General features: G+C 42.3%; 1 protein-coding gene across 5 annotated transcripts; it reads left to right on the top strand.

Moving 5' to 3' along the window:
• The first annotated feature begins 38 nt into the window (after positions 1–38).
• PLA2G7 (phospholipase A2 group VII) lies at positions 39–27,608 on the top strand. Of its 5 annotated transcripts, XM_067006345.1 has the most exons (13): positions 240–717; positions 3,149–3,291; positions 3,878–4,075; positions 9,519–9,640; positions 10,084–10,228; positions 11,796–11,889; positions 14,462–14,530; positions 15,079–15,205; positions 16,280–16,393; positions 17,781–17,872; positions 19,067–19,237; positions 26,626–26,774; positions 27,212–27,608. In XM_067006345.1, the coding sequence occupies exons 3-13, from the start codon at positions 4,045–4,047 to the stop codon at positions 27,352–27,354; spliced, it is 1,257 nt and encodes a 418-aa protein (XP_066862446.1). In that variant the 5' UTR covers positions 240–717; positions 3,149–3,291; positions 3,878–4,044; the 3' UTR covers positions 27,355–27,608. The 5 variants fall into 5 exon arrangements, with proteins under 5 accessions (XP_058932535.1, XP_058932534.1, XP_066862447.1 ...); XM_059076551.2 differs by lacking the exon at positions 3,878–4,075 and having other exon boundaries at positions 100–717; XM_059076552.2 differs by lacking the exons at positions 3,149–3,291; positions 3,878–4,075 and having other exon boundaries at positions 39–717.
• The last annotated feature ends 203 nt before the right edge of the window (positions 27,609–27,811 follow it).

Raw genomic sequence — 27,811 nt, 5'->3', positions numbered from 1 at the left:
CAGCTGAACCTCAAAGAACTGGGTTAAGCTGAGCTATGAGATGGCCCCTTTTCACACCATTTCCCCCCAAGTCATAAAAGCTCTTCCTGATCGCCCTTCACTGTAATTTCCACGGAGAAATGAAACTAACTCAGTGGCAGGCCTTCCAAGCCGGAGCATGGTCCACATAATTTCTCCTACCAATGTACTATAAACCGGAAAGCGGACTGCGCAGGGCATTGCGGATTGCAGATGCAAACAGTACCCGGGAATTTAGTGAAACCAGCAAGGTCGGCGCCATGCGGGGGTGAACGGAACTGGGAAAGATCTGTTCGGAATCGAGTCTGAGAACAGGAACTGGGGGCGCAGCACCCGCTCTCTGCAAGCGTGGGTCGGTCCCGGGGCGGACGGGGGTTAAGTTAACCCGCGGGTCCCGATTGCAGACCCCCGGCCCTGGGAGGGTGCTGTGTGCGCCGAGCTCGCCCGCGTCCCAGCGCCTCTGCTGGTGGGAGGACCGTGGCCTCCTGCGGCGCCGGGGGAGGTCAGAGTCGGGGCGACCGGACCGCGCGGGGCAGAAGGGGAGCGAAGCCAGCGCGCAGCCCCTCGCCCGCCGCCGCGCGGCCACGGTGACCCGGTGACAGCGGGCGACAGAGCCCGCGGTACTGGCAGAGAGCAAGCAGCAGGCGCGGTCGGCGCGCCCGGTCCCGGTTCCCGCGAGCAGCTCATCGCGGCGCCCGGGTGAGGAGGGACCCCGGGGCGTGTGGGACCCGGGGGCTGCCGCCGGCTGGGGGGCTGGGAGGTTGGGGGCTGAAAGGATGGGGATGGGAGGATGGGGGAGGATGGGGGTTGGAGGGCTGGGACCCCGCCCGCACCCACCTCCAAGCCGGAGCTGGGCTCGCTTCCCTGCCGCCCTCAGAACAGCTCTGGGATCTTTGCGGGGAGGGTGATGGAATTCGAACCCAGTTCTCCCAAACCTTTTCCCTGGGTAGCAACCCCTAAGAATTGGGCGCTGAGAGAGAATCCTGACAGGGGAACCCGGAGCACAGGGAGTTTTCTTAAACGAAAAGGTCAGGCTTTCATTCAGACCTCTGGCTTCTAGGGTGGCTGTGGAAATGGGAGGAAGGAGGAGGGAGAGGTGTGTGGGCTCATAAAGGGGGGCTGGGAGCCCTTGAGGGACTTAACGTGTTCAGGTTCGAGAGGGATTTGTGTTAACAAATCAGTCTTGAACAAATTACCTTTGACCCTAATAAGAATGCTGAGCCAGGAGGTTGGTCTATGAGTAGGAGCCCGGAAATGCATCCCTTCAAAGTGTGGACAGTTACAGAGCCCTGGGACCTAATCTTGGGCTAACACTGAACTCAGAGATCCGACCATTAAGTATTGGCCTGGTCCATAGGAAGGGGAAGGGGATGGCTTTCTTTTTTTTTAACGGTACGCGGGCCTCTCACTGTTGTGGCCTCTCCCGTTGTGGAGCACAGGCTCCGGACGCGCAGGCTCAGCGGCCATGGCTCATGGGCCCAGCCGCTCCGCGGCACGTGGGATCCTCCCGGACCGGGGCACGAACCTGTGTCCCCTGCATCGGCAGGCGGACTCTCAACCACTGCGCCACCAGGGAAGCCTAGCCTTCCTTTTTTTAAAATTTAATTTAATTCATTTATTTTTTATACAGCAGGTTCTTATTAGTTATCTATATTATACATATTAATGTATACATGTCAATCCCAATCTCCCAATTCGTCCCACCACCACCCCCTCACTTTCCCCCCTTGGTGTCCATACATTTGTTCTCTACATCTCTGCCTCTATTGCTGCCTTGCAAACCAGTTCATCTGTACCATTTTTCTAGATTCCACATATATGCGTTAATATATTTGTTTTTCTCTTTCTGACTTACTTCACTCTGTATGACAGTCTCTAGGTCCATCCATGTCTCTACAAATGACCTAATTTCATTCCTTTTTATGGCTGAGTAATATACCATTGTATATATATACATGTACCACATCTCCTTTGTCCATTCATCTGTCAATGGGCATTTAGGTTGCTTCCGTGACCTGGCTATTGTAAATAGTGCTGCAATGAACACTGGGGTGCACGTGTCTTTTTGAATTATGGTTTTTTCTGGGTATATGCCCAGTAGTGGGATTGCTGGGTCATATGGTAGTTCTATTTTTAGTTTTTTAAGGAACCTCCATACTGTTCTCCATAGTGGCTGTATCAATTTACATTCTCACCAACAGTGCAAGAGGGTTCCCTTTTCTCTACACCCTCTCCAGGAACTGTTCTTTGTAGATTTTCTGATGATGCCCATTCTAACTGGTGTGAGGTGATAATACCTCACTGTAGTTTTTTTTTTTTTTCTCACTGTAGTTTTGATTTGCATTTCTCTAATAATTAGTGATGTTGAGCAGCTTTTCATGTGCCACTTGGCCATCTGTATGTCTTCTTTGGAGAATTTTCAAGGGGAAAAGTGATTCACAAATACAAGATAGTTTTTGCTGATAAGATGTTAGCAAAGAGCCTCCCTGTAATATAATTTATTATTATCACAAGTCCGGTTTTATTCATCAGTTCTACCGACATTTATCCCATACAAGCTGCATGCCAGGACCCCTGTTAGGCACTTGGGACTGCAAGTAAGATCTGCCCCCTGCCTTTGGGAGGCTCTCAGTTGTAGCAGGGTTATAGAGATCCCCCCAAATATAACATCATCAGCACCAAAAAGAAACCCAGCTGCTGCAACATGATTATTGTACAAATCTGATGGAAACATTAGCCAAGACATATTGAGGGTTTACTATGTGCTAGACATGCCCTTGGATATGATTATGATTATGATATGTGATAAAATCATTATAGTTTGATGCTCTATTTTCTAACCAAACTAGACTGCTACAAAGTTAGGGAACTAGTGGCCGAAAACCTAATATTATAACCTAAAAGTGTTATTTCTGGGCTCTGCAATCCAGCATGACCAAGAACTCTGACAGCCTAGTGCCTACCAAAAACCCATTCTAGAAAATGCATGTGCTGTTTTTTTTTCCAAATTTCTTCTCCCTTTATAACACATGGAATCATGTTACTAGTCCCTTAATCTCACTGATAGGTTAGCCTATTTAAGTCCTCTTTATTGCATGTCTTTTTTTCCTTTTAATCATCTGCCTTGAAGAAGGTTAAGCTGAAACGGCTGCTCAGCTTCCAAGATGTTGCCACCCAAACTGCAGGCGCTTTTCTGCCTCTGCACCTGCCTCACGCTGGTTCATCCTTTTTACTGGCAAGACCTAAATCCTGTTGTCCATGTTGAATCATCAGGTAAGAGGTATATTTGTTCAAGGGCTTGAGCTACTGACCTGATGCCAGACTCGAAGTGGTCCCAGGGAAGTTGCAAGTGTGGACTTCTAAGAAGATTCTGATGAAGATGAGATCCTCAATTCTCCCAGGGTGGGGGGGGGGGAGGGCCTCACTCTTTCCTCTTCTTAATGAAACTAGAGAAGTGCCTTCTTCTTCAACATCAGGACTGCAGGACAGCCTAGGATGAGGTCTTTTCAGACAAGCTGGAAACTCAGCTTGCAGTCACCATAGAGAAGGTCCACACCGCCCCTTCTATACCTCATTGCCCTGACCCATGCCCTCTCGGTGCAGTAACACACTTCCCCTGCGGTGCCTTCAGAGGCAACCCCAAACCTGCCCCCACGAAGGTGAAGAAGAGGCAGGTGTCTTGATCAACAGGTGTAGCCCTCGTTGATGGTGGAGTGTGTGAGAGGATGGCAATTTAGAGTTTGGGATCCAGAGGGGGACAATCTTTTCTATCTAAAGACAGGCAGAAGCAGGGACCAGTAGGCACTCGGAGCTCCAGAGGAGAATGGATGTGCATCCCTTGCTCTTTCTTACTTTGCAGGGTGGAGGGAAGGAGAAGAGGGGGAGGCTTAGTCAAGCCCAGGAGTGGCGGCCAGAATGGGACAGCCATCTCTAGACAGGGACATCTACTGTCACCTAGAATAACCTGGATTGAAAAGCGATTCCTTCTGGAGCTTTGTGAATTCCTGCTAATCCCAGAGGGCTGGGATGCATGAACCTCTCTATCTAGTCTCCTCAGGTGAGCAGCACGAGAGGCCTCTGCAAGGTGCCATACTGTCTGTACCCACAGACCCATGCACCTGGGGAGATATGGTAGCCCTGGATCTAGTTGTGCAGTCTTGATGGGTGACTCCTTACTGGGACGTTTACCAAAGAGCTTTCATAACCAGTGCCTTACAAATCTGGCCCTACTTCACAGTTGGGGAAATGATTGCAACAGCAGAAAAGGGGCTAGATCTTCTATCTATGTTTGCATAGGAAATGGCACCATATCTCACAGGTCCATTCATGCAACAATACTCATCAGAGAACTGAGGTGTGCGTAATACACTGGTGACTAAGACAGAGGGTTTGTAGTCAAGCTCAAGGAGGTTAAATTAATTCTCAAGGTTAAATTAATTCTCCCATTACCTTATCTGTACATTGAAAACAGGTAACATCTTACATGTTGAGCAAATTCTTACCTAGGAGACATTTATATCATGGGCTTTTTATTGGTACAGAGTGGGAATTTTAAAACATGTTCTCTATTCCCTCATGTCTGAAAATCACTGGAAAGCTGTTACTGGACAGTCAGAAACTTGAGGACACTGCTTGATTCATCTTTGTCAACCCAGCCTGAAGCCCAATGCCCCATTCATTCGAAATACTCAAAAATGAATGTGTAAATATTTTTTAAAATTATTAGAAATAGTTTATTCAATAAAAGATGAAAATAATAGATGATTAGTTGTATCATTCTTAATAAATGAATACATAGAAAATATGATCATGCAGCCAAAAATTTGTAACCATGGCTAGAGATATCCCATTTGCTAATGGAGGACATAAATCCATAGAAGAGAATGTCATTTTCCTAGCACGTGTACATTCCATCTCCAACCCCAGGAATGAACATCACCAAAAATGTATAATAAGATTAACAGCATACCATAGGTTCTAATGCTCCTATTAAAATAGAGTTGCAGAAAAATAGGAATTGACATTTCTAAGTTCTGAACCACAAAACTATATCATCTACAGAGTGGCCATTCAACCTGGCAAGTCTCTTCCCTGTCTCTTCCTTTGTGATGAGTGCTGATAGTTGGTTAGAGAATGGGAAATATAGGACCATAACCAGATTAGCTGCAGGCTGGTGAACCTTTTCTTTCTTTCTTTCTTTTTTCTTTCTTTCTTTTCTTTCTTCCTTCCTTTCTTTCTTCCTTTCTTCCTTTCTTTCTTTCTTTCTTTCTTTCTTTCTTTCTTTCTTTCTTTCTTTCTTTCCTTTCTTTCTTTCTTTCTTTCTTTCTTTCTTTCTTCCTTCCTTCCTTCCTTCCTTCCTTCCTTCTTTCTTTCTCTTTCTTTCTTTCTTTCTTCTTTCTTTCTTTCTTTTCTTTCTTTCTTTCTTTCTTTCTTTCTTTCTTTCTTTCTTTCTTTCTTTCTTTCTTTCTTTCTCTCTCTCTCTCTCTCTTTCTCTCTTTCCTTTCTTTCTTTCTTTCTTTCTTTCTTTCTTTCTTTCTTTCTTTCTTTCTTTCTTTCTTTCTTTCTTTCTCTCTCTCTCTTTCTCTCTCTCTCTCTCTTTCCTTCTTTCCTTCCTTCTTTCCTTCTTTCCTTCTTTCCTTCCTTCTTTCCTTCTTTCCTTCCTTCTTTCCTTCTTTCCTTCTTTCTTTCCTCCTTTCTTTCTTTTCTTTCTTTCTTTCTTTCTTTCTTTCTTTCTTTCTTTCTTTCTTCCTTCCTTCCTTCCTTCCTTCCTTCCTTTCTTCTTTCTTTCATTCCTTTCTTTCTTTCTTTCCTTTCTCTTTCTTTTCTTTCTTTTTTTCTTTCTTTCTTTTCTTTCTTTATCTCTTTCTTTTCTTTCTTTCTCTTTCTTTCTTTCTTTCTTGTTTATTTTATTGAAGTATAGTTGATTTACAATGTTGTGTTTAATTTCTGCTGTACAGCAAAGTGACTCAGTTATACATATATATTTTTTTTCATATACTTTTCCATTATGGTTTATCACAGGATATTGAATATAGTTCCCTGTGCTGTACAGGGAGGACTGTGTTGTTTGGTGAACCTTTTCTGCAGCCGCCTTGGCACTCATCAGCCACAGGGCCCTGGAGGCCTACACTCAAACCTGGGTCAGCTCGAAGTTTCCTGAGACCTTTTCAGGGGTCAGCTGGCCTGGAATAAGCAGCCCTGTAGCCTCACCTGGACCTGGGCTCCTGAACGCTGGGTGAGGCTTTTGGGTGGAGCAGGTTTTAGAGGACCAGGCACTCCGAGGTTAGTGGAAAAAGTTTCCAGAGCCTAGGTAGAATTGACATCTCACAAGAGGAAACTCGTGCAACTTGGAACATTCCCATGGCTCTAGAACTGAACTCCCAATTCCAGAGGTAATGCCTCCAAGGCAGCAGTGGGTTCTCTGGGGCTCCTCACCAAACTGTGTGAGCCAGAGTCCCTAGAGCCACGCCATGGTTGCCTGTAGGTGGCAGCACAGCAGAAGCCAGGCTGGTCGTCACAGAAGGCCTATCCTACTGTCCTCTGGACTTGACGTCTCCCTGTTACATCATGAAGGACCGCTCAGCAAGTAGTCTTAAATAGGAGAGATAAAGCCTTTTGTAATTCTAAATAGACCCTAAAATGTTAGCCTTATAGGTAAAGCTTTTTAAAGAAATGTTTCTGAGGAAACACCTTGGATTTCTAAGCTACCCAGAGAAAAGTGGTATGATCTAGTGTAGATCTGCTAAAAACTCCTCCTCAGGTTTGAATTTGGGTAACCAGAGTTAGCTAACTCTAGGGGAAGTGGCAAATAACATCAGTTGTCTGCCTCTTCTGGGCTGCGATCTGGGCAAGCTCCTTGACTTAGATGATCACTTTATCCTTACAGCTGTCCTGAGAGTTGGCCAAGTGATTTTATCTCTACTTTAGAAATGAGGATCAGAGAGAGGAATAAATTGCCTAGGGCAGAGCATCATAGCTTGTAAGATATACAGCTGGAATCCAAAATAGGATCACCTGGCTCCAACACAGGTGTCCATTCATCTCGACCACTGCCTTCCTCGGAACTACCTCCTGCCATTTGACCATGAGTTGCGGACCGTGTGTCAGGCCAGGTAGTCTGGTATCTTAGGCTAATGCTTCCTTACACTTTGATAGGCACATCTTTTCAGATTCAGTAGAATTGGGGTGAGGCCTAAGAGCCTTATCTTCAAGCTTCCACATGATGCTAAAGATGCTGGTCCATGGAACAACTTTGAGTAGCAAGGCCTCATGCGTTGAAAGGCTCATCGCTGGCAGGTGCTTCACACACTAACATGGAGAATGTCAATGGGCTACTTCTCATGATCCCATACCTTTCTGAGAGATACCCTATAATATCAGGCACCATACCTAACATAGTTCCAAGTGTCTACGTGGCAGAGGCAGACTGTGATAGGAAGCACAAAGGAATCTGTCCAGCAAAGCAATCACCTCTCACAGTCCAACAGAAGGAAAGGAGCAGGCAAGCTGAATCTAGAAAACTGAATCTAGATACACTGATATATGGACTCACCATCCTGAAATTACATGTGGACTTGATTGGGGGTTAGAAAGGGGAACAGGTGAAACTGCAGGTGTGTTAAAGGGTTTTGGCACCAGAGAGAGAACATGTTTCAAGAGTGGGTGGGTAAAAGAATAGAGGCCATGGGCCTTCCCTGGTGGTGCAGTAATTAAGAGTCTGCTTGCCAATGCAGGGGACACGGGTTCATGCCCTGGTCTGGGAAGATCCCACATACCGCGGAGCAACTGAACCTGTGCACCACAACTACTGAGTCTGCTTGCCACAACCGCTGAAGCCTGTGCACCTAAAGCCCATGTTCCACAACAAGAGAAGCCACTGCAATGAGAAGCCCGCGCACCACAACAAAGAGTAGCCCCCGTTCGCCGCAACTAGAGAGAGCCCGCGCACAGCAACGAAAACTCAATGCAGCCAAAAAATTAATTAATTAAAAAAAAATATATATATATGTGCCATAAAGCATTTAGCAGAAACAAAAGAGACCCAGTGACAGTGAAAAGCTTAGTTTAGCTCATTTTCACAGAGATTTTTTGAGCACCGCTTATGTGCTAGACATTGTGTTAAAGATGTGAGGATACAAAGATATGGATGCAGCTCTTACGAAATAGCCTTAGGAGACAGAGTGTGCAGACACATAATTTTAATTTAATATGATAGGAAGAAAGATTAAAATATATACAGGGAATTGATTTGATACTGAGGATGAAACGATTAAGTCTGGGGTGGTGGTCAGGGAAGGCTTCAGAGAAGACCTGACATCTGATCAAGATGTTAAAGGTTGAATAGGAGTTTGCCATGGGGATTTCAAGCTCAGGGAACAGCATTTACTAAGGAGTAGACGCATGGAACAGCCCAGTGTGTCACTCAGCAGTGCTGGAGCACAGGAAGGGAAATAACAAGGGAAAAAGCAGAAGAAGAGGAGGAGCCAGTGGACCTCCAGATCATGGAGGGTCTTTCTTACAGTGCCTGGGAACTTGGGATTTCACTTGTGCACCTGTGAACCTCTACGAGTTTCAACCCCCAAACACTGGAAAGATAAGCCACCCCACACTGGAAGCCATGTGTAGATTTAAATATAACCTACAAACTGCCTTCCAGAAAGATTCCAGTACATTCCCCCTTCAAGAAAAAATACCTGGTGATGATAGGAAAGCATTGAAGGATTTGAAGAATTGCCTGGTGAGATTCATGCTTTAAATCACCCCAGGAGTTGTGTGAAAGATGCAGTTGAAGGAGTCAGGATCCAAGGTGAACAGTACACTTGGGAGAGATGGCCACTGTCTGGTCAAGAGCAGTTAAGGTGTAACTGAGACAGTTGAGCTAGTGGCGTAAGGATACATTGGAGAGAGAATCCTAAGCTAAAAACAAATGTTAGAGATTGGAACTTGGTTGGATGTAGGGGATAGAGGAGAAAGAGTTAGGAGAGTCGCATGATTCCCAGGTTTCTGGCTTGGTATCCCCAAGCTAGGGAATTCTGGAGTTGCATGCTGTGTGGTTGGAAGATGAAGAGGGGGAGTTGGGAGATGGTCATTTAGTTTCATTCTGGACCATAGGCTTTGCTGTTCTGATAGGAGGGCTTCCAGTGGGAAGTCGTGAGCCCAAATCTGAAAGGTCGATAAAGTTCATGCTTAGGAAAAGCAGATTTGGGAAGTGGTCTCTTATATGCTCTGGACAAGAGCAGAAGGTAAGAGCAAGGCTGGAAGGATTGGGACGTGCTGACCTCAGCATCTTAGGAAAAGGGCTATGTTGACCGCCATCTTTTTCCCCACACAGTACTTCGCCTACAGCAGGCCCTCAATAATTATTTGTGTATTTTACTAATTAGTAAAGAAATGGAGGCAGGAAACTATGCGTAGTCACTTGATTCCCTTGGACTTTCTTTGTGTAATAAAGTCTGGGGTGTAATGGCTGACAAGTGAAACAATATTGACCTGTTTTCCAGCGTGGGTCAATAAACTACAGGCTCTGATGGCTGCTGCAAGGTTTGGCCAAACTAAAATCCCCAAAGGAAATGGATCTTATTCCGTCGGTTGTACAGACTTGATGTTTGATTACACGAATAAGGTAATGATTTGATTAACACCACTTATCCTTATATTCTAATATTGACTGTGGCTATGGCCCATGAGAAGGTTTTGAAACCTGACCTTGCCCTCCCTGAGAAAGACTCATTTTGCCATTTGTATGGTTTCCTGGGAAGCCTTGGGCTGTTTAATCCATTCCCCAACTCGTTGCTCTCATCGGATTAACTATAAACTCTTTTTTTCCCCTTCTTTGATGGCTGAAACCAGGCTGCTCATACTTTCTTTTCACTCAAAAAGCATACTGTTGTTCTATTTCTCTTCCTTTTGACTGCATTGTATCACCACGGCAACTTAAAAACTCTCTGGACCTCTTGTGCACACTAGAAGTATTTGGGTTTCCACTAATTAAATATGCAAAATAGCTGTTAGAACATGTTTAAGAAGCAACTTGCCTAAAAGTACATTAACTTCTTTCCTCTGCAGGGCACCTTCTTGCGTTTGTATTACCCATCCCAAGATGACGATCACTCTGACACCGTTTGGATCCCAAACAAAGAATATTTTTTTGGTCTTAGTAAATTTCTTGGAACACACTGGCTTATGGGCAAAATTTTGAGCTTATTCTTTGGTAAGATTTGTGTTGATTCTGCTTTTAGGCTCTAGAATATAAGAAAAGCTTGAAAATAGCAGGAGTTTCAGGCAGTTAAAGACCAGAGTAGATTGTCTCCAGTCCAGACATCTCCTAAGATGACAAAGTATTTCTTAAAAGACCAGGTAACTATCAGAGAATCAAGGGTTCTCGTTTTGTCTATTCTGAATATGATGGGGTGCGTGGAGGGAGTGAAGGTATCAGACTTTCAGACTGGCTCTAACATCTCTCTTTGGCTGGCCTGACTTTTGCTTCTTACATATTCTTGGAGGCAATCATGTGGTGAGAAAACAGCGGGGCTGATGTGACCACTACCTTCTATGCTCTGCGCTAAAGTGCTTTCTACAGTTGGGCAAAGAGAGAAAGAGAATAGAAGCCTCCGTAACTCTCCAGATCCTAAACAAAGGAGTGAAAGCTAATTTCTTACATGTCATAAATGAGGAAACTACTCTCATTCCCATCACCAACCCCCAGGCGGCCAGCCTCTCTCACTAAGACAATCTGATGTGCATTCATCACTTAATATGTCTATATTTCACTAACATAGATTTGTCCTTCCTTATCTGTTTGACCAGACACTACTGTTGGGCTGATGTTAACCATGTCTTCAAATTTCCCCCTCAAAACTACCCACAACTTTCGGCACTCATTTTAAACATCTCGTTGGAGTTTTCTTAAGAATCAATTTATAAGAGAAATGATGAAAATATCATCACTACGCATCTTTATGATGCTGAATAACTTATAAGTCACTTCATAGCAATCATCACATTCAGTCTTCATGACCACACCTCCGTTGTATTGATGAGAAAGTGAAACACAAATAGTTGATGATAATGATGACAATAACAAGTGAGAAGTGAAGGAAGAAGAGACAACACCTTCCATGTTTTTTGAGCCCTTTACTATGTGACTGGATAGGTGTGCTTTACATTTTCCTACTTAAATATGACTCTGACAAAACGCCCATGAGATAGATATCATTTCCCTCATTTTATAGAAGAGGAGTCTGAGGCTCAGAGAGTTCTCTTGACTTGCCCAAGGTCAGTAGCTAGTAAGTGGCAGAGCTTCATCCAAAGCCACATCTAAGCGTGCAGTCAAAGGTCTCTCCACCTTTCTCTTGATTTTGATCGAGTTAGAATGAGATGAGTCTCCGATCTGAAGATTCTGCATCTCAGTGTGATATTCCTGAGGTTTACTGGTAGTTTAGTTTCAGAACATTCCCTCTGAAGTTTTGCCCAAACCCTGGGATTAATCATAAGGAACAGCATTCCCGAATACACTTCTAAGTAGGAAAATGTCTCACCTCAAGTTCAGAGCTGGCAGTGAGAACTGATAGTTAATGATCCTATGGTCCTAGGAAAAACACACAGTTCAGGCCCTGGGTTGGTGGTATCTAGTAGGAGAATTTTTAATGAATTTACTATGAATGAATAAAAACATAAATTCCATGGGTCAGAATTTTATACTAAGGAGATATGTTAAATTAACTAGCAACACTCAAGTCAGAGAAAACACTAATTAACACTCTCCCACTGCTGTCTAGGTTCAATGACAACTCCGGCAGCCTGGAATTCCCCTCTGAGGACTGGGGAAAAATATCCACTCATTATTTTTTCTCATGGTCTTGGAGCATTCAGGTAAAGTTTCAGAGGTTGAACGACTTTAGCCTCTAGGGACAAATGACTGAATGCAGTTTTCCCCCAGAAGAGGGACAGGCAGATTTTGGAGTGTCAGGCTGTCCCCTGTCCTGGAGGACTTGGCGTTCCTCAGAGATATGTTGATTGGTCCTATAGCCCTGTTTTTTCCTGCCTCCAGCCCATGGAGACCAGCTTCACAACAGAGGAGACAGGCTGTCGCATTTGGGGTTGTTGTCCTTCTATAGTATAGTATTTACACACTCTCAAAGTCATTCATTGTATTAGTTGAGGTCCTCTGAGAAACAGCCACCACGATTAGATTCGCGGTGAAAGACATGCATTACAAAATGCCCATGAAGGACAGAAGGGAAGGGGCGGAAGCAGAAAAGATGGGGAGAGCTTTCAGATCATGATGCAGGCTGGACACCTGGGAAGGAGACGGGAGACAGAAGGAGTGGATATGGAGCATCTCGAGACTTGCAGCACTTTCAGTTCTAAGAAAGATTGGGCCAGGCCGATGGAGGGCTTGCTTGACCAAGAACCACTATTCAGAGGAAAGGACCTGCGTTAAACTACCACACCACGTCCAGTCACTGGGACCAACCCACAGGAAGCCTAGCTTTCACTCGGATCCACGGGGGCAGGAGCTGGGAGGGGTCTCTAGTCAACTGTGATCTCTGTGCCATGATGAGTGGCACATTTTCATGGCCACCACACGCCCTCCACTTTCTTCCTTTCTTCTCAACTGCCTCCCCGTCTTCCACCTCAGGGGATTAGAAGACTTTTAGAAGAGTGGCTCTTAGCTGGTAAGAAATTGTGTAGCATCTGCAAGAAGAAATCATCGTAGTCCAGCTGGTTATTTGATTCCTTCTGGACCAGTGGCTGGCATCTCAGAGTCTGAGGGCCAGCTCCAGCCTGCTGCCTGCTTCTGTAAATAAGGTTTTATTGCAACTCAGCCACCCTCATTCATTTTCCCCATTGTCTCTGCCACGTTTGTGCTACAACAGCAGAGCTGAGTCGTTGTGACAGATAGTGTAGGGCCCACAGAGCTGGAAGCAATTACTCTCTGGCTTTTTACAGAAGAGGTTTTGCTGATCCCTGTACCAGATGATTTTCCCTTCCTGAGTTGGTCCTGCATTGTCAGGAGTAGAAGACATGGTGCCTACCTCCCTTTTGTTCCTTATGGCCATTTCCTATTGAATACATGATAGGAGAAAAGATTGTGCAGAGCAAAGATGTGGAAGGGATTCTGAATGTAGTTGCTAATTAGCATATGATACTTTAAGCATCTCACCCTGTCCAGTCGTTTATATAACAGCTAACCTAACGTGCGTTTGGTATTCCCCCTGTTGCAGACATGGTTATAAGCACTGAAACTGTGTAACTTACTTAATCCTTATAGTAACCCGACCAGGTACCATAATCTTATAACATCACCCTTCTACAGATAAAGCACTAAGGCAGAGAAAAGATAAGTGACTTATCCAAGGTAGAGAGCTAATAAGTGAGGGAACCAGGATACAATCACCTGCAGTGGTCAGAGTGTAGGTCCTGTTCTCTTAAGCAACACATTGTACTGCCTTCCTGCACTATGTATTATCTTATCAAAACCTTATCACTATTCTAAAGCAAAGGCTTTATTATCTATGCCCATTTTACAGATGAGGACAGAAATGCAGTAATCTAATTACCTAAAGTCATGTAGCTGGTAAGTGGCAGACCCAAGATTAAAACCCAGAACTCTCAGTTTGGAATTGACATGTACACACTGCTCTATTTAAAATGGGTAACCAACAAATACCTACTGTAGAGCACAGGGAACTCTGCTCAATATTATAAAACAGGCTAAATAGGAAAAGTATTTGAAAAAGAATAGATACATGGATATGTATAACTGAACCACCTTGCTGTACACCTGAAACTCTCACAACATTGTTAATCACCTATACCCCAATATAAAATTAAAAGTTAAAAAAAAAAAAAAAAACCCCAGGGCTACCCTGGTGGCGCAGTGGTTGAGAGTCCGCCTGCCTATGCAGGGGATATGGGTTCGTGCCCTGGTCCGGGAGGATCCCACATGCTGCGGAGCGGCTGGGCCCGTGAGCCATGGCCGCTGAGCCTGCGCGTCCGGAGCCTATGCTCTGCAATGGAAGAGGCCATAGCAGTGAGAGGCCCGCGTACCGCAAAAAAAAAAAAAAAAAAAACAGAATTCTCAAAGGCAATATTTATAATCACTGCACCAGTGTTTCTCAACCTTGGTACCACTGATGCTTTGGACTGGATAAGTTCTTGTGGAATGTAGTCCTGTGCATCATAGGATGGTTTTAGCAGCATCCCTCTATCCACTAGATGCCAGTAACACCCTCCCCCTACTCATGATAATGAAAACCCCTCCAGACATTGTCAAATATCCCCTCAGGGGTAAAATCAGCCTCCTCTGAGAACCACAGCTCTCTGCTTTACCCCAGGGCACTACTGCAGGGGTATAATTACCTCCATATTCCTAGGTTTATTTGTGGACCCCTTGTAATCACGACTGGTAGTTGAATGCTTCCCTCTTTTTGTTTTGAAGGACAATTTATTCTGCTATTGGTAATGACCTGGCATCTCACGGGTTTATAGTTGCTGCCATAGAACACAGGTACGTCACCTGGTATGTGGCTGAGCTCTACCTTTCATAAAGGCTTATGAAAAGTGCTGATAGAATTGTCAACTATGGTTACATGATGAGCAAAAAAGGAGACTGAGTTAGACTGTCAAGTATATAAAAAAATAGCTGACATTTCTAGAATATTTATTGAGTGCCGTGTTCACAGACCATCTCATTTAATCTTCATAACAATCCTTTAAGACGGTTATCATTACCAGTGTTTCAAGGACGCAGAGAATGAAGCTGAGGAAGGGTAAGTAATTTGCCCCAAACCACACTGCTAGCAAGTGACAGCACTGGGATTTGATTCCAGGAGAGAGTTTTCAACACCGCAGCCTCCCAGAATTGTGAAGATGGAATGGGTTGTTTACAGGCAAACATGTCTTTTTCTTAGAACTCCCTTGGGGGCTTCTCTGATTTAAAAAAATGTAGAGTGCAAGAAAGGGAGTCAGAAAGAGTCAAGGATGCAGATGAGGAACACAGGTGAGATGAAGGAGAGAAAGAGCAAGCGTAAGTAATTGATTCTGTTTGTATTGTAGAGATGGCTCTGCATCTGCGACTTACTATTTCAAGGACCAGTCTGCTGCAGAAATAGGAAACAAGACTTGGCTTTATCTTAGAACCCTAAAACGAGGGGAGGAGGAGTTTTCTCTACGAAACGAGCAGGTAGGTATGTTGCAAGAAGAAGAGAGGTGGCATGGCGACCAAAAAGCATAGGGAGGGCTTCCCTGGTGGCGCAGTGATTGAGAGTCCGCCTGCCGATGCGGGGGACACGGGTTCGTGCCCCGGTCCGGGAAGATCCCACATGCCGCGGAGCAGCTGGGCCCGTGAGCCATGGCCGCTGAGCCTGCGCGTCCGGAGCCTGTGCTCCGCAACGGGAGAGGCCACAACAGTGAGAGGCTCGCGTACCACAAAAAAAAAAAAAAAAGACAAAAAGCATAGGCAAAATGATGACATTTGTTCGTTTAATTTTACATATGGCAGACTGTGCTCCAAGATCTCCTTACTTCCCATCCCCAAAAGATCTGTCAGAGGATTCTCTGAGTAATCAAATTCCCTTAATGAAATATCTGGATCATAGTAAAAACAAAGACCAACATAAAAATCCTAGGATATGACAGTGAATATTCAGAATCCTTTTGTATTAGAACTAAAGACTACTTTGCACAGAGGTGGTATAGAATAGCATTAAGAGTCCAGGGCCTTCGAATGCAACTTTCTATGTTTGAATCCTGGCACCATCACTTTGCAGTGGAGTGATCTTGGACAAGTTACTTATTCTTTTGGTTTTGCTTCCATGTTTTACCTGTTATGAAATAATGAGTATTAACAGTATCTTTCACATGGGGCTTTGAGGAAGATCAAGTGAAATAAACCACATTGCTTTCCACCTCTGTGCCAGGCTTTATAGTGGGCGCTTTTTATATACATCATTGCATTTAATCCCACCCACATTTCACTGAGGCATTATTATACAATAAATGGAAGTTCGGAGAGGTTAAATAAATCATCTGAGGTCACACAGTGGGTAAGCAACAGAGTCAGGATTTGGACCAAGCAATAACTACCTGTAAAGCTGGTGCCTGGGTCATCATGCTAGGTTGTGTTCTAATCACTAATCTCAAAGTCATTTCCGGTTTATAAGCAACCACGTATTTTTTTCCACCTGCCCCCTCTACACAAGCTTTAAGTGTTACAACTTTTTACTTTGCCATTTCCTTCTTCTAATCATCTTATTAGGTACTGCAACGAGCAAAGGAGTGTTCTCAAGCTCTCGATTTGATTCTGGACATTGATCGCGGGAGACCAGAGAAGAATCTATTAGATTTAGAGTTTGGTGTGGAACAGATGAAGGTGAGCTAAAAAAAAAGCCATTTTCCCCTGGCCTAGACTTCTTTATTGCTCTCATTTTTGTCTGTTTTACTGCTGTAATACCAGATACAATATGATAAAGGGCTGCAAAAAAAAAAAAAAAAGTACCTGCAAAATATTCCAACAGTGAGGAACACATTAGGTTAAACTACATATGAAATTGCCACCAGGGCTTCCCTGGTGGCGCAGTGGTTGAGAATCCGCCTGCCGATGCAGGAGACATGGGTTCGTGCCCCGGTCCGGGAAGATCCCACGTGCCGCGGAGCGGCTGGGCCTGTGAGCCGTGGCCTCTGAGCCTGAGCATCCGGAGCCTGTGCTCCGCAACGGGAGAGGCCACAACAGTGAGAGGCCCGCATACTGCATTAAAAAAAAAAAAAAGAAAAGAAAAGAAATTGCCACCAGCCAGCTTTGATCTACAAAAATGGCAGTTTCATACGTTTCAACTTAATACAACCAGTGGAAGTATTGTAATTTCTTGGGCAGTTCCTGCATGTTTTTGAGCTTGATCTTGAAATGCTGGTGAAAAGTTTTAGACAAAATATTGGGGTGGGGTAGAAGGATATCAGAGTGGACCCCTTGAATGAAGACTCAAACATGTGTGTAGGGGGGTGGAGTGCAGGGAAGGAGAGGGCACTAAGATGATGGTATGTCCTCCACACACAGTGAAGCGTTTGTGTCCCTCGGCTAGCCACTCTCCTGTCTCCATACCTTTGGACGTGTTGTCCCCTTGGTCTGACACCCCGTCTTCCTGACTCAGTCCTGCTTAATCGTCAACTCAAGTCGGGTATTACCTCGGCCATGAAGCTTTCTTGGGCCTCACTGCCCACCCTGGACCGGGCTAGCTGTCTCTCATATGTGCACCATGGTACGACCCTAATGCATCTGCATCATGTATCTGTAGCTCCTTCCCTAATAGACTGGGAGCTCATGGAAAATGAACTATAATGCCTGGCACAGAGCAGGTGCTCAGTCAATACTCAGGGAATGAACAAAATAATAGGCATGGAGGGGGAAGGGAGAGAAATCAGCAAATGATGTTGACGTTTAAGTGTGGGTGAAGAGGAAGGCCATGAAGTTTACCTCTGAACTCTTAGAAATGTTCAACAACTATGTATGTGTCTTTGTGTATATATAGGTAAGCATGTATGTATATGCACATATATGTGTATATGTTTAAATATGTGCAGGTGGGTGTATGGGTGTGTGGGTGCACGTGAATGTATGTATGTGTATATATAGTTCTTTTCTAAGAAACCAAGGTACTTAACCATGCCTGTGAAAAAATAAATTTATAATTCACAAAATCACTGCCTATCCTCCGAACAACCTGCAAGATACAGATGCATTTGTATCATGCTTTTTCACATAGGACTCTATCGATAGGGATAAAATAGCAGTTATTGGACATTCTTTTGGTGGAGCCACAGTTATTCAGAGTCTTAGTGAAGACCAGAGATTCAGGTAAGAGAATGAGTCTCAGTTTTTGGAAGCGGGGGGAGTGATAACACATGTGAGATAGAATTGATCAAATTCTTAGTGAGGAAGAGATCCTTTGGAATTCACAAGTTTGTTCTTTTGCCTCCATAAAGTCCTCCATATGAATTTTCCTAAACAGAAACCATCTACTTCTCTTGCTATTGGAAACTCTTCTCATCTCTCAATATTTTTCCTCATTATTATTTATCTGCTCAAGGGCTTATTATTTTCATTTGGAAGTTTAGCTTTATATATATATATATGTATATGTATTATCTGTGATGTAATGATTGTAATAATAATATTGTCATCTTATACTATTTTCTAGACTTCCCCAATAGGTAGGGCATTTTTTAATTAATTTTTTTCATCTTTAAGATGAAGTGTGGGCTAAAATTATGTAGTTATGTGGGTGGAAGTCAGGCCCCCAGTCTTCTAACTTGAAGAAATATTTTCTTTCTTGAACCATTTTATCCCAGATTGATGAGATCATGTAGAAACAACCATGAAGAAAGAGGGTAGGATCATTTGTGAAACTTCATCTCACATTTCTTAAAATCTGTTTCAACATAAAGGGATTCTCTCCTTTCCTCCATTTAGCACATAAAATAGTGTCCAAAAGGCTAAGAAACATAGGATAACTTACTTTTAAAAAGAAAATTAATTACATTTCATTTCCAAATGATATACTCCATAGGCTTTTCTTCAACACCCAGACACTCTTCCAGGTGAAGCATCTCTAAATATAAAGGAATGGGTCTAACTGCTACTCTGAAAGAGGTATAATGAGTACATGACAGTGTCCAGAAGGACTAGAAACACAGGGGCAATAGTGCATGTACTGTATTTTTTCAGATACCCCCCAAATTTGAAGAATTATAGTACTTATAATATTTTAAAATTTATCTTGAAAGATAACAAAAAATGAATAAATTTTTTAAAATACTGTATCTTTCTAAAGGTTGCAATTCATAAGTGCCTCCTAAAGAAAATGATTGTATAATTACAAGTTTGCTACCTTACAAAGCTAATTATATCCCTTTCCCACAGTGAAGTATAATACCTCTTCAGCTCAGTGAGATAACCCATAATGATCTGGTGTGTTGTGTGTCTCTGAATCCTTGCATTATTAGAAATTCCTGTATCTGGGCCAGTGTGTAACCAGACTTCTTTGATCAGGTGCGGTATCGCCCTGGATGCATGGATGTTTCCATTGAGTGATGAAATATATTCCAGAATTCCTCAGCCCCTCTTTTTTATCAACTCAGAACGATTCCAATATCCTTCTAATATTATAAAAATGAAAAAATGCTACTTACCTGATAGAGAAAGAAAAATGATTACAATCAGGTAAGTATCAGAAAGTGACTTATTACATCATCTGAAACAGAAACTTGAAACTTGGATAAACAAGTAACAGATATCATTTGGTTGCTACTCTAGAATTATTCAATTTGTTGTTTAGACTTGGAATAAGGGAGCATATTAGATAATCTCAGTTTCCAAGTGCATTTAGACTTACTCTTTTTAAAATGCAAATTTTTGAGTAGTGTTAATATACTATTAATGTTAATATACTATTAACTATGTTAATATGCAATACAGCATGTTGTGATACTTAAAATTTGCATCAGGATACATGCTACTTTTATCTAAGTATAAGAGCAAGCCTATACATTTTTTAGGGCTGGGATAGGGGGAAGTATTCCATCAGTAAGCTAGGCTAAGAACTCTTTAGAAAAAAAGTAAGATCATCTGTTGAGAACTGCAGTGTGTTTATCTGTTTGGTAAGTAGATGAATTTATAAATTCTCAAAAGCTATAATAGAGTCCCTTTTAGGGTCAGCAACATGCTTATATTGTGGATATGAAAAAGAACTCCCAATAGCGTTTTGAACTCACAATGAGATGTTACAAAGCAAATACTGAGCTCCTTCCTCTTCTATCTGAAACCTGATTTACTTAGAAGGGCACAGAAGAGGTGGCAAGAAGGAAACACACACAGTAAAGGCAGTAAACACTCCCAGGACAGAGAATGGAGGACTCTTTTCCAATTAAGGTGGTCAGAAAAGGCTGCTTAGAAGAAATGGGTGTAGAATTGGGTCTTGAAGGATCAAGAGACATTATTATTATTATTATTATTTTAAGATTTAATTTTATTTTTTTTTGGTTGTGTTGGGTCTTTGTTGCTGCGCATGGGCTTTCTCTAGTTGCGGTGAGCAGGGGCTACTCTTCGTTGCGGTGCGTGCACGGGCTTCTCATTGTGGTGGCTTCTCTTGTCGTGGAGCACGGGCTCTAGGCGCGCGGGCTCAGTAGTTGTGGCGCACGGGCTTAGTTGCTCCACGGCATGTGGGATCCTCCTGGACCAGGGATTGAACCCGTGTCCCCTACGTTGGCAGGCAGATTCTCATCCACTGCGCCACCAGGGAAGTCCCTCAAGAGAATTTAGCTAGATGGTGAGGAAGGATCTAGATATTTAAGGTAAGGATGTCAACTTAGCTTATTGGTATGTGCAAGTCTATTTAATTCTAAAGCAGAAATATTACAGAACACCCAACCTTCCTTATTGGCTATCACTCTCCCTGTTTCTTCCCTTCTCTGCTAGAAAGAAGAGCTTGTACTTAATATTCCCTGTCCTTACATCCATTTACTCTGACTTCTGCAGTCTAGCTTCCTGAACCGCTACCAGTGAGCTGAAAATGGCCCCACTGAGGACACAGGAGTTTCAGTCACCTATTGGCAGCCTCAGCCTCTCTCTCTGCATCCCCCCCACCTGTTGACTACCCCCATTTCTCCTCCCTTAGGTACACTAACCCCACTCTCTCCTGCTTCTCACATCCCGTAGATGTCTTCCTCCCTTTCTCCCCCACCCTCTCCTCCTCTCAGGCTAACTCTCCACTGTTGGTGGCATCCGGGGTTCTGCTCTCAGCTCTGCCGTGACCCTGCCTCTATTTACCTTTTTTATACTTTTGACTCTCAAGTTTGGATTGGGATGTGGGGAAGAGTGAGCAGAGTCTGAGCCTCGGTTTTACGTGGAGATACGTAAAAGAATGGTGGTTTGCTTATAAGCAGCAAAGTGAAGAGGAAAAGTGGCATTGGGTGGGACTGGAAAGGTGTGTTTTAGCCTTGGGTAAAGATGTCTGGCCACAAATTAGAAAAGTATAGAATTTGTATATTATTAATGAAATCTATGGAGGAGATGAGACCACAAAGTGAGAAAAGAATTGGTCTAATAGAATCTTGAGAATTTAGGGGAAGAGCCAGTGAAGAACAGAGTAGTTCGGGAAAGGAGGGAAGATGCGATGTCAAGGGAAAAAAGGAAAAAAATGCAAGAAAATCAAGTGTCACATGTCCCAGAGGTAGTAGAAAATGTGCACTAAAAAATGGCCATTCTGGGGAGGAGCTTCAAGATGGCAGACGAGTAAGATGCGGAGATCACCCTCCTCCCCACAGATACATCAGAAATACAGCTCCATGTGGAGCAACTCCTACGGAACACCTACTGAATGCTGGCAGAAGACCTCAGACCTCCCAAAAGGCAAGAAACTCCCCACGTAGCTGGGTAGGGCAAAAGAAAAAACAGACAAAAGAATAGGGGGCTTCCCTGGTGGCGCAGTGGTTGAAAGTCTGCCTGCCGACGCAGGGGACACAGGTTCGTGCCTTGGTCCAGGAAGATCCCATATGCCGTGGAGCGGCTGGGCCCATGAGCCATGGCCGCTGCGTCTGCGTGTCCGGAGTCTGTGCTCCGCAACGAGAGAGGCCACAACAGTGAGAGGCCCGCGTACCGCAAAAAAAATAAAAATAAAAATAAAGTGATGAGGGGGAAAAACCTACAACAAAGATTACTCAACCCAGAAAGGATCTCATTCAGATTTGACAGAGAAATTAAATCCCTCACAGACAAGCAAAAGCTAAGAGAATTCAGCACCACCAAATCAGCTTTACAACAAATGCTAAAGGAACTTCTCTAGGCAGGAAACACAAGAGAAGGAATCGTAATAGGAACATACATATCGATAATTAACCTAAATGTAAATGGATTAAATGCTCCAACCAAAAGACACAAGCTTGCTGAATGGATAAAAAAAACAAGACTCGTATATATGGTGTCTACAAGAGACCCACTTCAGACCTAGGGACACATACAGACTTAAAATGACAGGATGGAAAAAGATATTCCATGCAAATGGAAATCAAAAGAAAGGTGAAGTAGCAATTCTCGCGTCAGACAAAATAGACTCTAAAACAAAGACTATTACAAAAGACAAAGAAGGACACTACATAATGATCAAGGGATCAATCCAAGAAGAAGATATAACAATTGTAAATATTTATGGACCCAACATAGAAGCACCTCAATACATAAGGCAAATACTAACAGCCAAAAAAGGGGAAATCGACAGTAACGCAATAACAGTAGGGGACTTTAATACCCCACTTTCACCAGTGGACAGATCATCGAAAATGAAAATAAATAAGGAAAGACAAGCTTTAAATGACACATTAAACAAGATGAACTTAATTGATATTTATAGGACATTCCATCCAAAAACAACAGAATACACTTTCTTCTCAAGTGCTCATGGAACATTGTCCAGGATGGATCATATCTTGGGTCACAAATCAAGCCTTGGTAAATTTAAGAAAATTTAAATCGTATTGAGTATCTTTTCTGACTACAACACTATGAGACTAGATATCAATTACAGGAAAAAATCTGTAAAACATACAAACACATGGAAACTAAACAATACACTACTTAATAACAAAGAGGTCACTGAAGAAATCAAAGAGGAAATCAAAAAATACCTAGAAACAAATGACAATGAAAACACAATTACCCAAAACCTATGAGATGCAGCAAAAGCAGTTCTAAGAGGGAAGTTTATACCAATAAAGTCCTACCTTAAGAAACAAGAAACATCTCAAATAAACAACCTAACCTTACACCTAAAGCAATTAGAGAAAGAACAAAAAAACCCCAAAGTTAGCAGAAGGAAAGAAATCATAAAGATCAGATCAGAAATAAATGAAAAAGAAACGAAGGAAACTATCAGAGATCAATAAAACTAAAAACTACTTCTTTGAGAAGATAAACAAAATTGATAAACCATTAGCCAGACTCATCAAGGAAAAAAGGGAGAAGACTCAAATCAATAGAATTAGAAATGAAAAAGGAGAAGTAACAACTGACACTGTAGAACTACAAAGGATCATGAGAGATTACTACAAGCAACTGTATGCCAATTAAATAGACAACCTGGAATAAAGAGAAATTCTTAGAAATGCACAACCTTCCAAGACTGAACCAGGAAGAAATAGAAAATATGAACAGACCAATCATAAGCACTGAAACTGAAACTGTGATTAAATATCTTCCAACAAACAAAAGCCCAGGACCAGATGGCTTCACAGGCGAATTCTATCAAACATTTAGAGAAGAGCTAACACCGATCTTTCTCAAACTTCCAAAAGACAGCAGAGGGAGGAACAATCCCAAACTCATTCTACGAAGCCCCCATCACCCTGATACCAAAACCAGACAAAGATGTCACAAAGAAAGAAAACTACAGGCAAATATCACTGATGAAAATAGATGCAAAAATCCTCAACAAAATACTGGCAAACAGAATCCAACAGCACATTAAAAGGATCATACACTATGATCAAGTGGGGTTTATCCCAGGAATGCAAGGATTCTTCAATATATGCAAATCAATCAACGTGATTCACCATATTAACAAATTGAAGGAGAAAAACCATATGGTCATCTCAATAGATGCAGAGAAAGCTTTCGACAAAATTCAACACCAATTTATGATAAAAACCCTCCAGAAAGTAGGCATAGAGGGAACTTACCTCAACATAATAAAGGCCATATATGACAAACCCACAGCCAACATCGTCCTCAATGGTGAAAAACTGAAACCATTCCCACTAAGATCAGGAAAAAGACAAGGTCGCCCACTCTCACCACTATTATTCAACATAGTTTTGGAAGTTTCAGCCACAGCAATCAGAGAAGAAAAAGAAATAAAAGGAATCCAAATCAGAAAAGAGGAAGTAAAGCTGTCACTGTTTGCAGATGACATGATACTATACACAGAGAATACTAAAGATGCTACCAGAAAACTACCAGAGCTAATCAATGATTTCGGTAAAGTAGCAGGATACCAAATTAATGCACAGAAATCTCTTGCATTCCTATACACTAATGATGAAAAATATGAAAGTGAAATTAAGGAAACACTCCCATTTACCATTGCAACAAAAAGAATAAAATACCCAGGAATAAACCTACCAAAGGAGAGAAAAGACCAGTATGCAGAAAATTATAAGACACTGATGAAAGAAATTAAAGATGATACAAATAGATGGAGAGATATACCATGTTCTTGGACTGGAAGAATCAACACTGTGAAAATGACTATACTACCCAAAGCAATCTACAAATTCAATGCAATCCCTATCAAACTACCACTGGCATTTTTCACAGAACTAGAACCAAAAATCTCACAATGTGTATGGAAACACAAAAGACCCCAAATAGCCAAAGCAATCTTGAGAAAGAAAAACAGAGCTGTTGGAATCAGGCTCCCTGACTTCATACTATACTACAAAGCTACAGTAATCAAGACAGTATGGTACTGGCACACAAACAGAAATATAGATCAATGGAACAGGATAGAAAGCCCAGAGACAAACCCACACACATATGGTCACGTTATCTTTGAAAAAGGAGGCAAGAATATGCAGTGGAGAAAAGACAGCCTCTTCAGTAAGTGGTGCTGAGAAACCTGGACAGCTACATGTAAAAGAATGAAATTGGAACACTCCCTAACACCATACACAAAAATAAACTCAAAATGGATTAAAGACCTAAATGTAAGGCCAGACACAATTAAACTCTCAGAGGAAAACACAGGCAGAACACTCCATGACATTAATCACAGCAGGATCCTTTGTGACACACCCCCTAGAGAAATGGAAATAAAAACAAAAATAAACAAATGGGACCTAATGAAACTTAAAAGCTTTTGCACAGCAAAGGGAACCATAAACCAGATGAAAAGACAACCCTCAGAATGGGAGAAAATATTTGCAAATGAAGCAACTGACAAAGGATTAATCTCCAAAATTCACAAGCAGCTCATGCAGCTCAGTATCAAAAAACAAACAACACAATTCAAAAATGGGAAGAAGACCTAAATAGACATTTCTCCAAAGAAGATATACAGATTGCCAACAAATACATGAAAGAATGCTCAACATCATTAGTCATTAGAGAAATGCAAATAAAAACTACAATGAGATATCATCTCACACCGGTCAGAATGGCCATCATCAAAAAATCTACAAACAACAAATGCTGGAGAGGGTGTGGAGAAAAGGGAACCCTCTTGCACTGTTGGTGGGAATGTAAACTGATACAGCCAGTATGGAGAACAGTATGGAGGTTCCTTAAAAAACTAAAAACAGAACTACCATATGACCCAGCAATCCCACTCCTGAGCATATACCCTGAGAAAACCATAATTCAAAAAGCATCATGTACCACAATGTCCATTGCAGCTCTGTTTACAATAGCCAGGACATGGAAGCAACCTAAGTGCCCATCAACAGATGAATGGATAAAGATGTGGCACATATATACAATGGAATATTACTCAGCCATAAAAAGAAACAAAATTGTGTTATGTGTAGTGAGGTGGATGGACCTAGAGTATGTCATACAGAGTGAAGTAAGTCAGAAAGAGAAAAACAAATGCCGTATGCTAACACATATATATGGAATCTAAGGGAAAAAGAAAAGGTCATGAAGACCTTTTAGAAGACCTAGGGGCAAGATGGGAATAAAGATGCAGACCTACTAGAGAATGGACTTGAGGATATGGGGAGGGTGAAGGGTAAGCTGGGACAAAGTGAGAGAATGGCATGGACATATATACACTACCAAATGTAAAATAGATAGCTAGTGGGAAGCAGCCGCATAGCACAGGGAGATCAGCTCGGTGCTTTGTGACCACCTAGAGGGGTGGGATAGGGAGGGTGGGAGGGAGGGAGGGAGACGCAAGAGGGAAGAGATATGGGAACATATGTATATGTATAACTGATTCACTTTGTTATAAAGCAGAAACTAACACACCATTGTAAAGCAATTATACTCCAATAAAGATGTTAAAAAAATGGCCATTCTATTTGATGTTAGGCTGTTGATGAATTTCAAGTCCATCAATAAGGGATATTTATGAGGTGCTTACAGTTTAAGTAATACAAGACAAAATTTTGTTTGTCTAAATTTTAACCTACTTAATCCAAGGCTTAAATGCAAAGTGTTTTTGCCCAACAGCAAATAGATATCCAGTTAAATGTGGTGGTAAGGGGGCAGGATTCTGGCTCTGAGTTCAGGGACCCTCAACATATAAAACATTCTACCTACTCAAATTGAAAGTAATCATGTCCTCAACAAAGCTGGATTCATCTCTTCTAAAACCAAGATGCCAAGCAAGACAGGAATCTTTGCCTTATTGATCTAGAGGGGAGGAAGGATATATACTCTAGGACCCCTAAATGAACAGCTTTGTGACCCTCAAGTACATCTAAGGAGATCAAATCTACAAGTTTTGTTTCCTGGATTTTCGTAAATAGGCCAACCAGGCCAGCATCTTTCCTGCACCATAACTACAGAAATAATTTTGTCCAACAAAGTGATTTGTAAATGTCTTCTTTCTCTTTCAGGGGTTCAGTCCATCAGAATTTTGTTGACTTCACTTTTGCAACTGGCAAAATAATTGGCTACATATTCACACTGAAAGGAGAAATAGATTCAAATGTAGCCATGGGTCTTAGCAACAAAGCTTCGTTAGCATTCTTGCAAAAGCATTTAGGTAAGAAAGGGATCTTCTTTCCTGACATAAATCAGATGATTCTCAGGAAAAAACTATCTATCTTAACTGTGCATGAGTCCCATTTTGACTGTTCCCAGTTGGTTTACAATGGAACACCGTAGTCACTCCATTTGAAAACAATTTAATTTTGCTGCTTTGCATACTATGTGTCACAGGCAGCAAGCCTACCCGTTAGAGCTAATAGTCTTTCTGTGAAGGCTGGGGCGGATTTCCATGCGGAGGATTCGGACAGCATAGTGCCTCAATCCCATCTCTCATTCAGGTGTTGCAGCCACAACAGAGCTCACACAGAGCCCCTGCCTCCATAATAGTGACGCAGTGTGGGTCGTTTGTGAGGCTAGGGTGCCACCTAGAGGCACTGAACTGTTTAACACTTTCCAAAGTTGAATATGCTTAGTGACATTTGTGTTTTACAGGACTTCAGAAAGATTTTGATCAGTGGGATTCTTTAATTGAAGGGCAAGATGACAATCTTATTCCAGGAACCAACATTGACACAACCAACCACCATACCACCCTGCAGAACTCTACAGGAACAGAGAAGCCGAATTCAGGTTAAAAGAGCTTTTTAAAAAGTCTTGTTTAAAAACTGTCTAAAAGTGTGTGTGTGTGTATGACTTTAATGTATTTTCTCAAATAACTCATATTTGAAGATGTGGGCTATACCACAATAGTGACTGAAGCTTGGATTAAGATTTTTTTCCTTTAAATGTAAAGAAAGACTGCTACCTATAAAAATCATATCAGCCTAAATTTTAGTTGTACTAAAGTGATCCTTTCTCGGTGTCACAATAAAAAACTGATTTTACATTACTTTAATGGACAAGTATATTAAAACAGGCATCATGCCATTGAAAATATGTTACAATGACCTAAAACTCCCTAAAAACATAATAAAAACAGATTTTCTTGCCTCTTTTTTTTTTTTTTTTCTATTATAAGCAGTAGAATTGAGTTTTAGCAACATGGTCTTCTGGGTGGGATTTGGTAGCACTTCCCTTTGACCTTGGGTCATG

The sequence above is a fragment of the Kogia breviceps genome, chromosome 10, assembly GCF_026419965.1.
Source record: "Kogia breviceps isolate mKogBre1 chromosome 10, mKogBre1 haplotype 1, whole genome shotgun sequence".
Lineage (NCBI taxonomy): Eukaryota > Metazoa > Chordata > Mammalia > Artiodactyla > Physeteridae > Kogia > Kogia breviceps.
Note: the sequence above shows the minus strand (reverse complement) of the source record. Positions and strands in the feature narration are given on the sequence as shown.

What these genes read in the sequence shown, in the direction of transcription:
- PLA2G7 (XM_059076551.2), top strand. Translation starts at nt 3,183, where the DNA reads ATGTTGCCACCCAAACTGCAGGCGCTTTTCTGCCTCTGCACCTGCCTC. An exon ending in TGTTTGATTACACGAATAAG is followed by an intron (nt 9,641 to 10,083) that starts GTAATGATTTGA and finishes TTTCCTCTGCAG; the next exon opens with GGCACCTTCTTGCGTTTGTA. An exon ending in GTTGCTGCCATAGAACACAG is followed by an intron (nt 14,531 to 15,078) that starts GTACGTCACCTG and finishes TTTGTATTGTAG; the next exon opens with AGATGGCTCTGCATCTGCGA.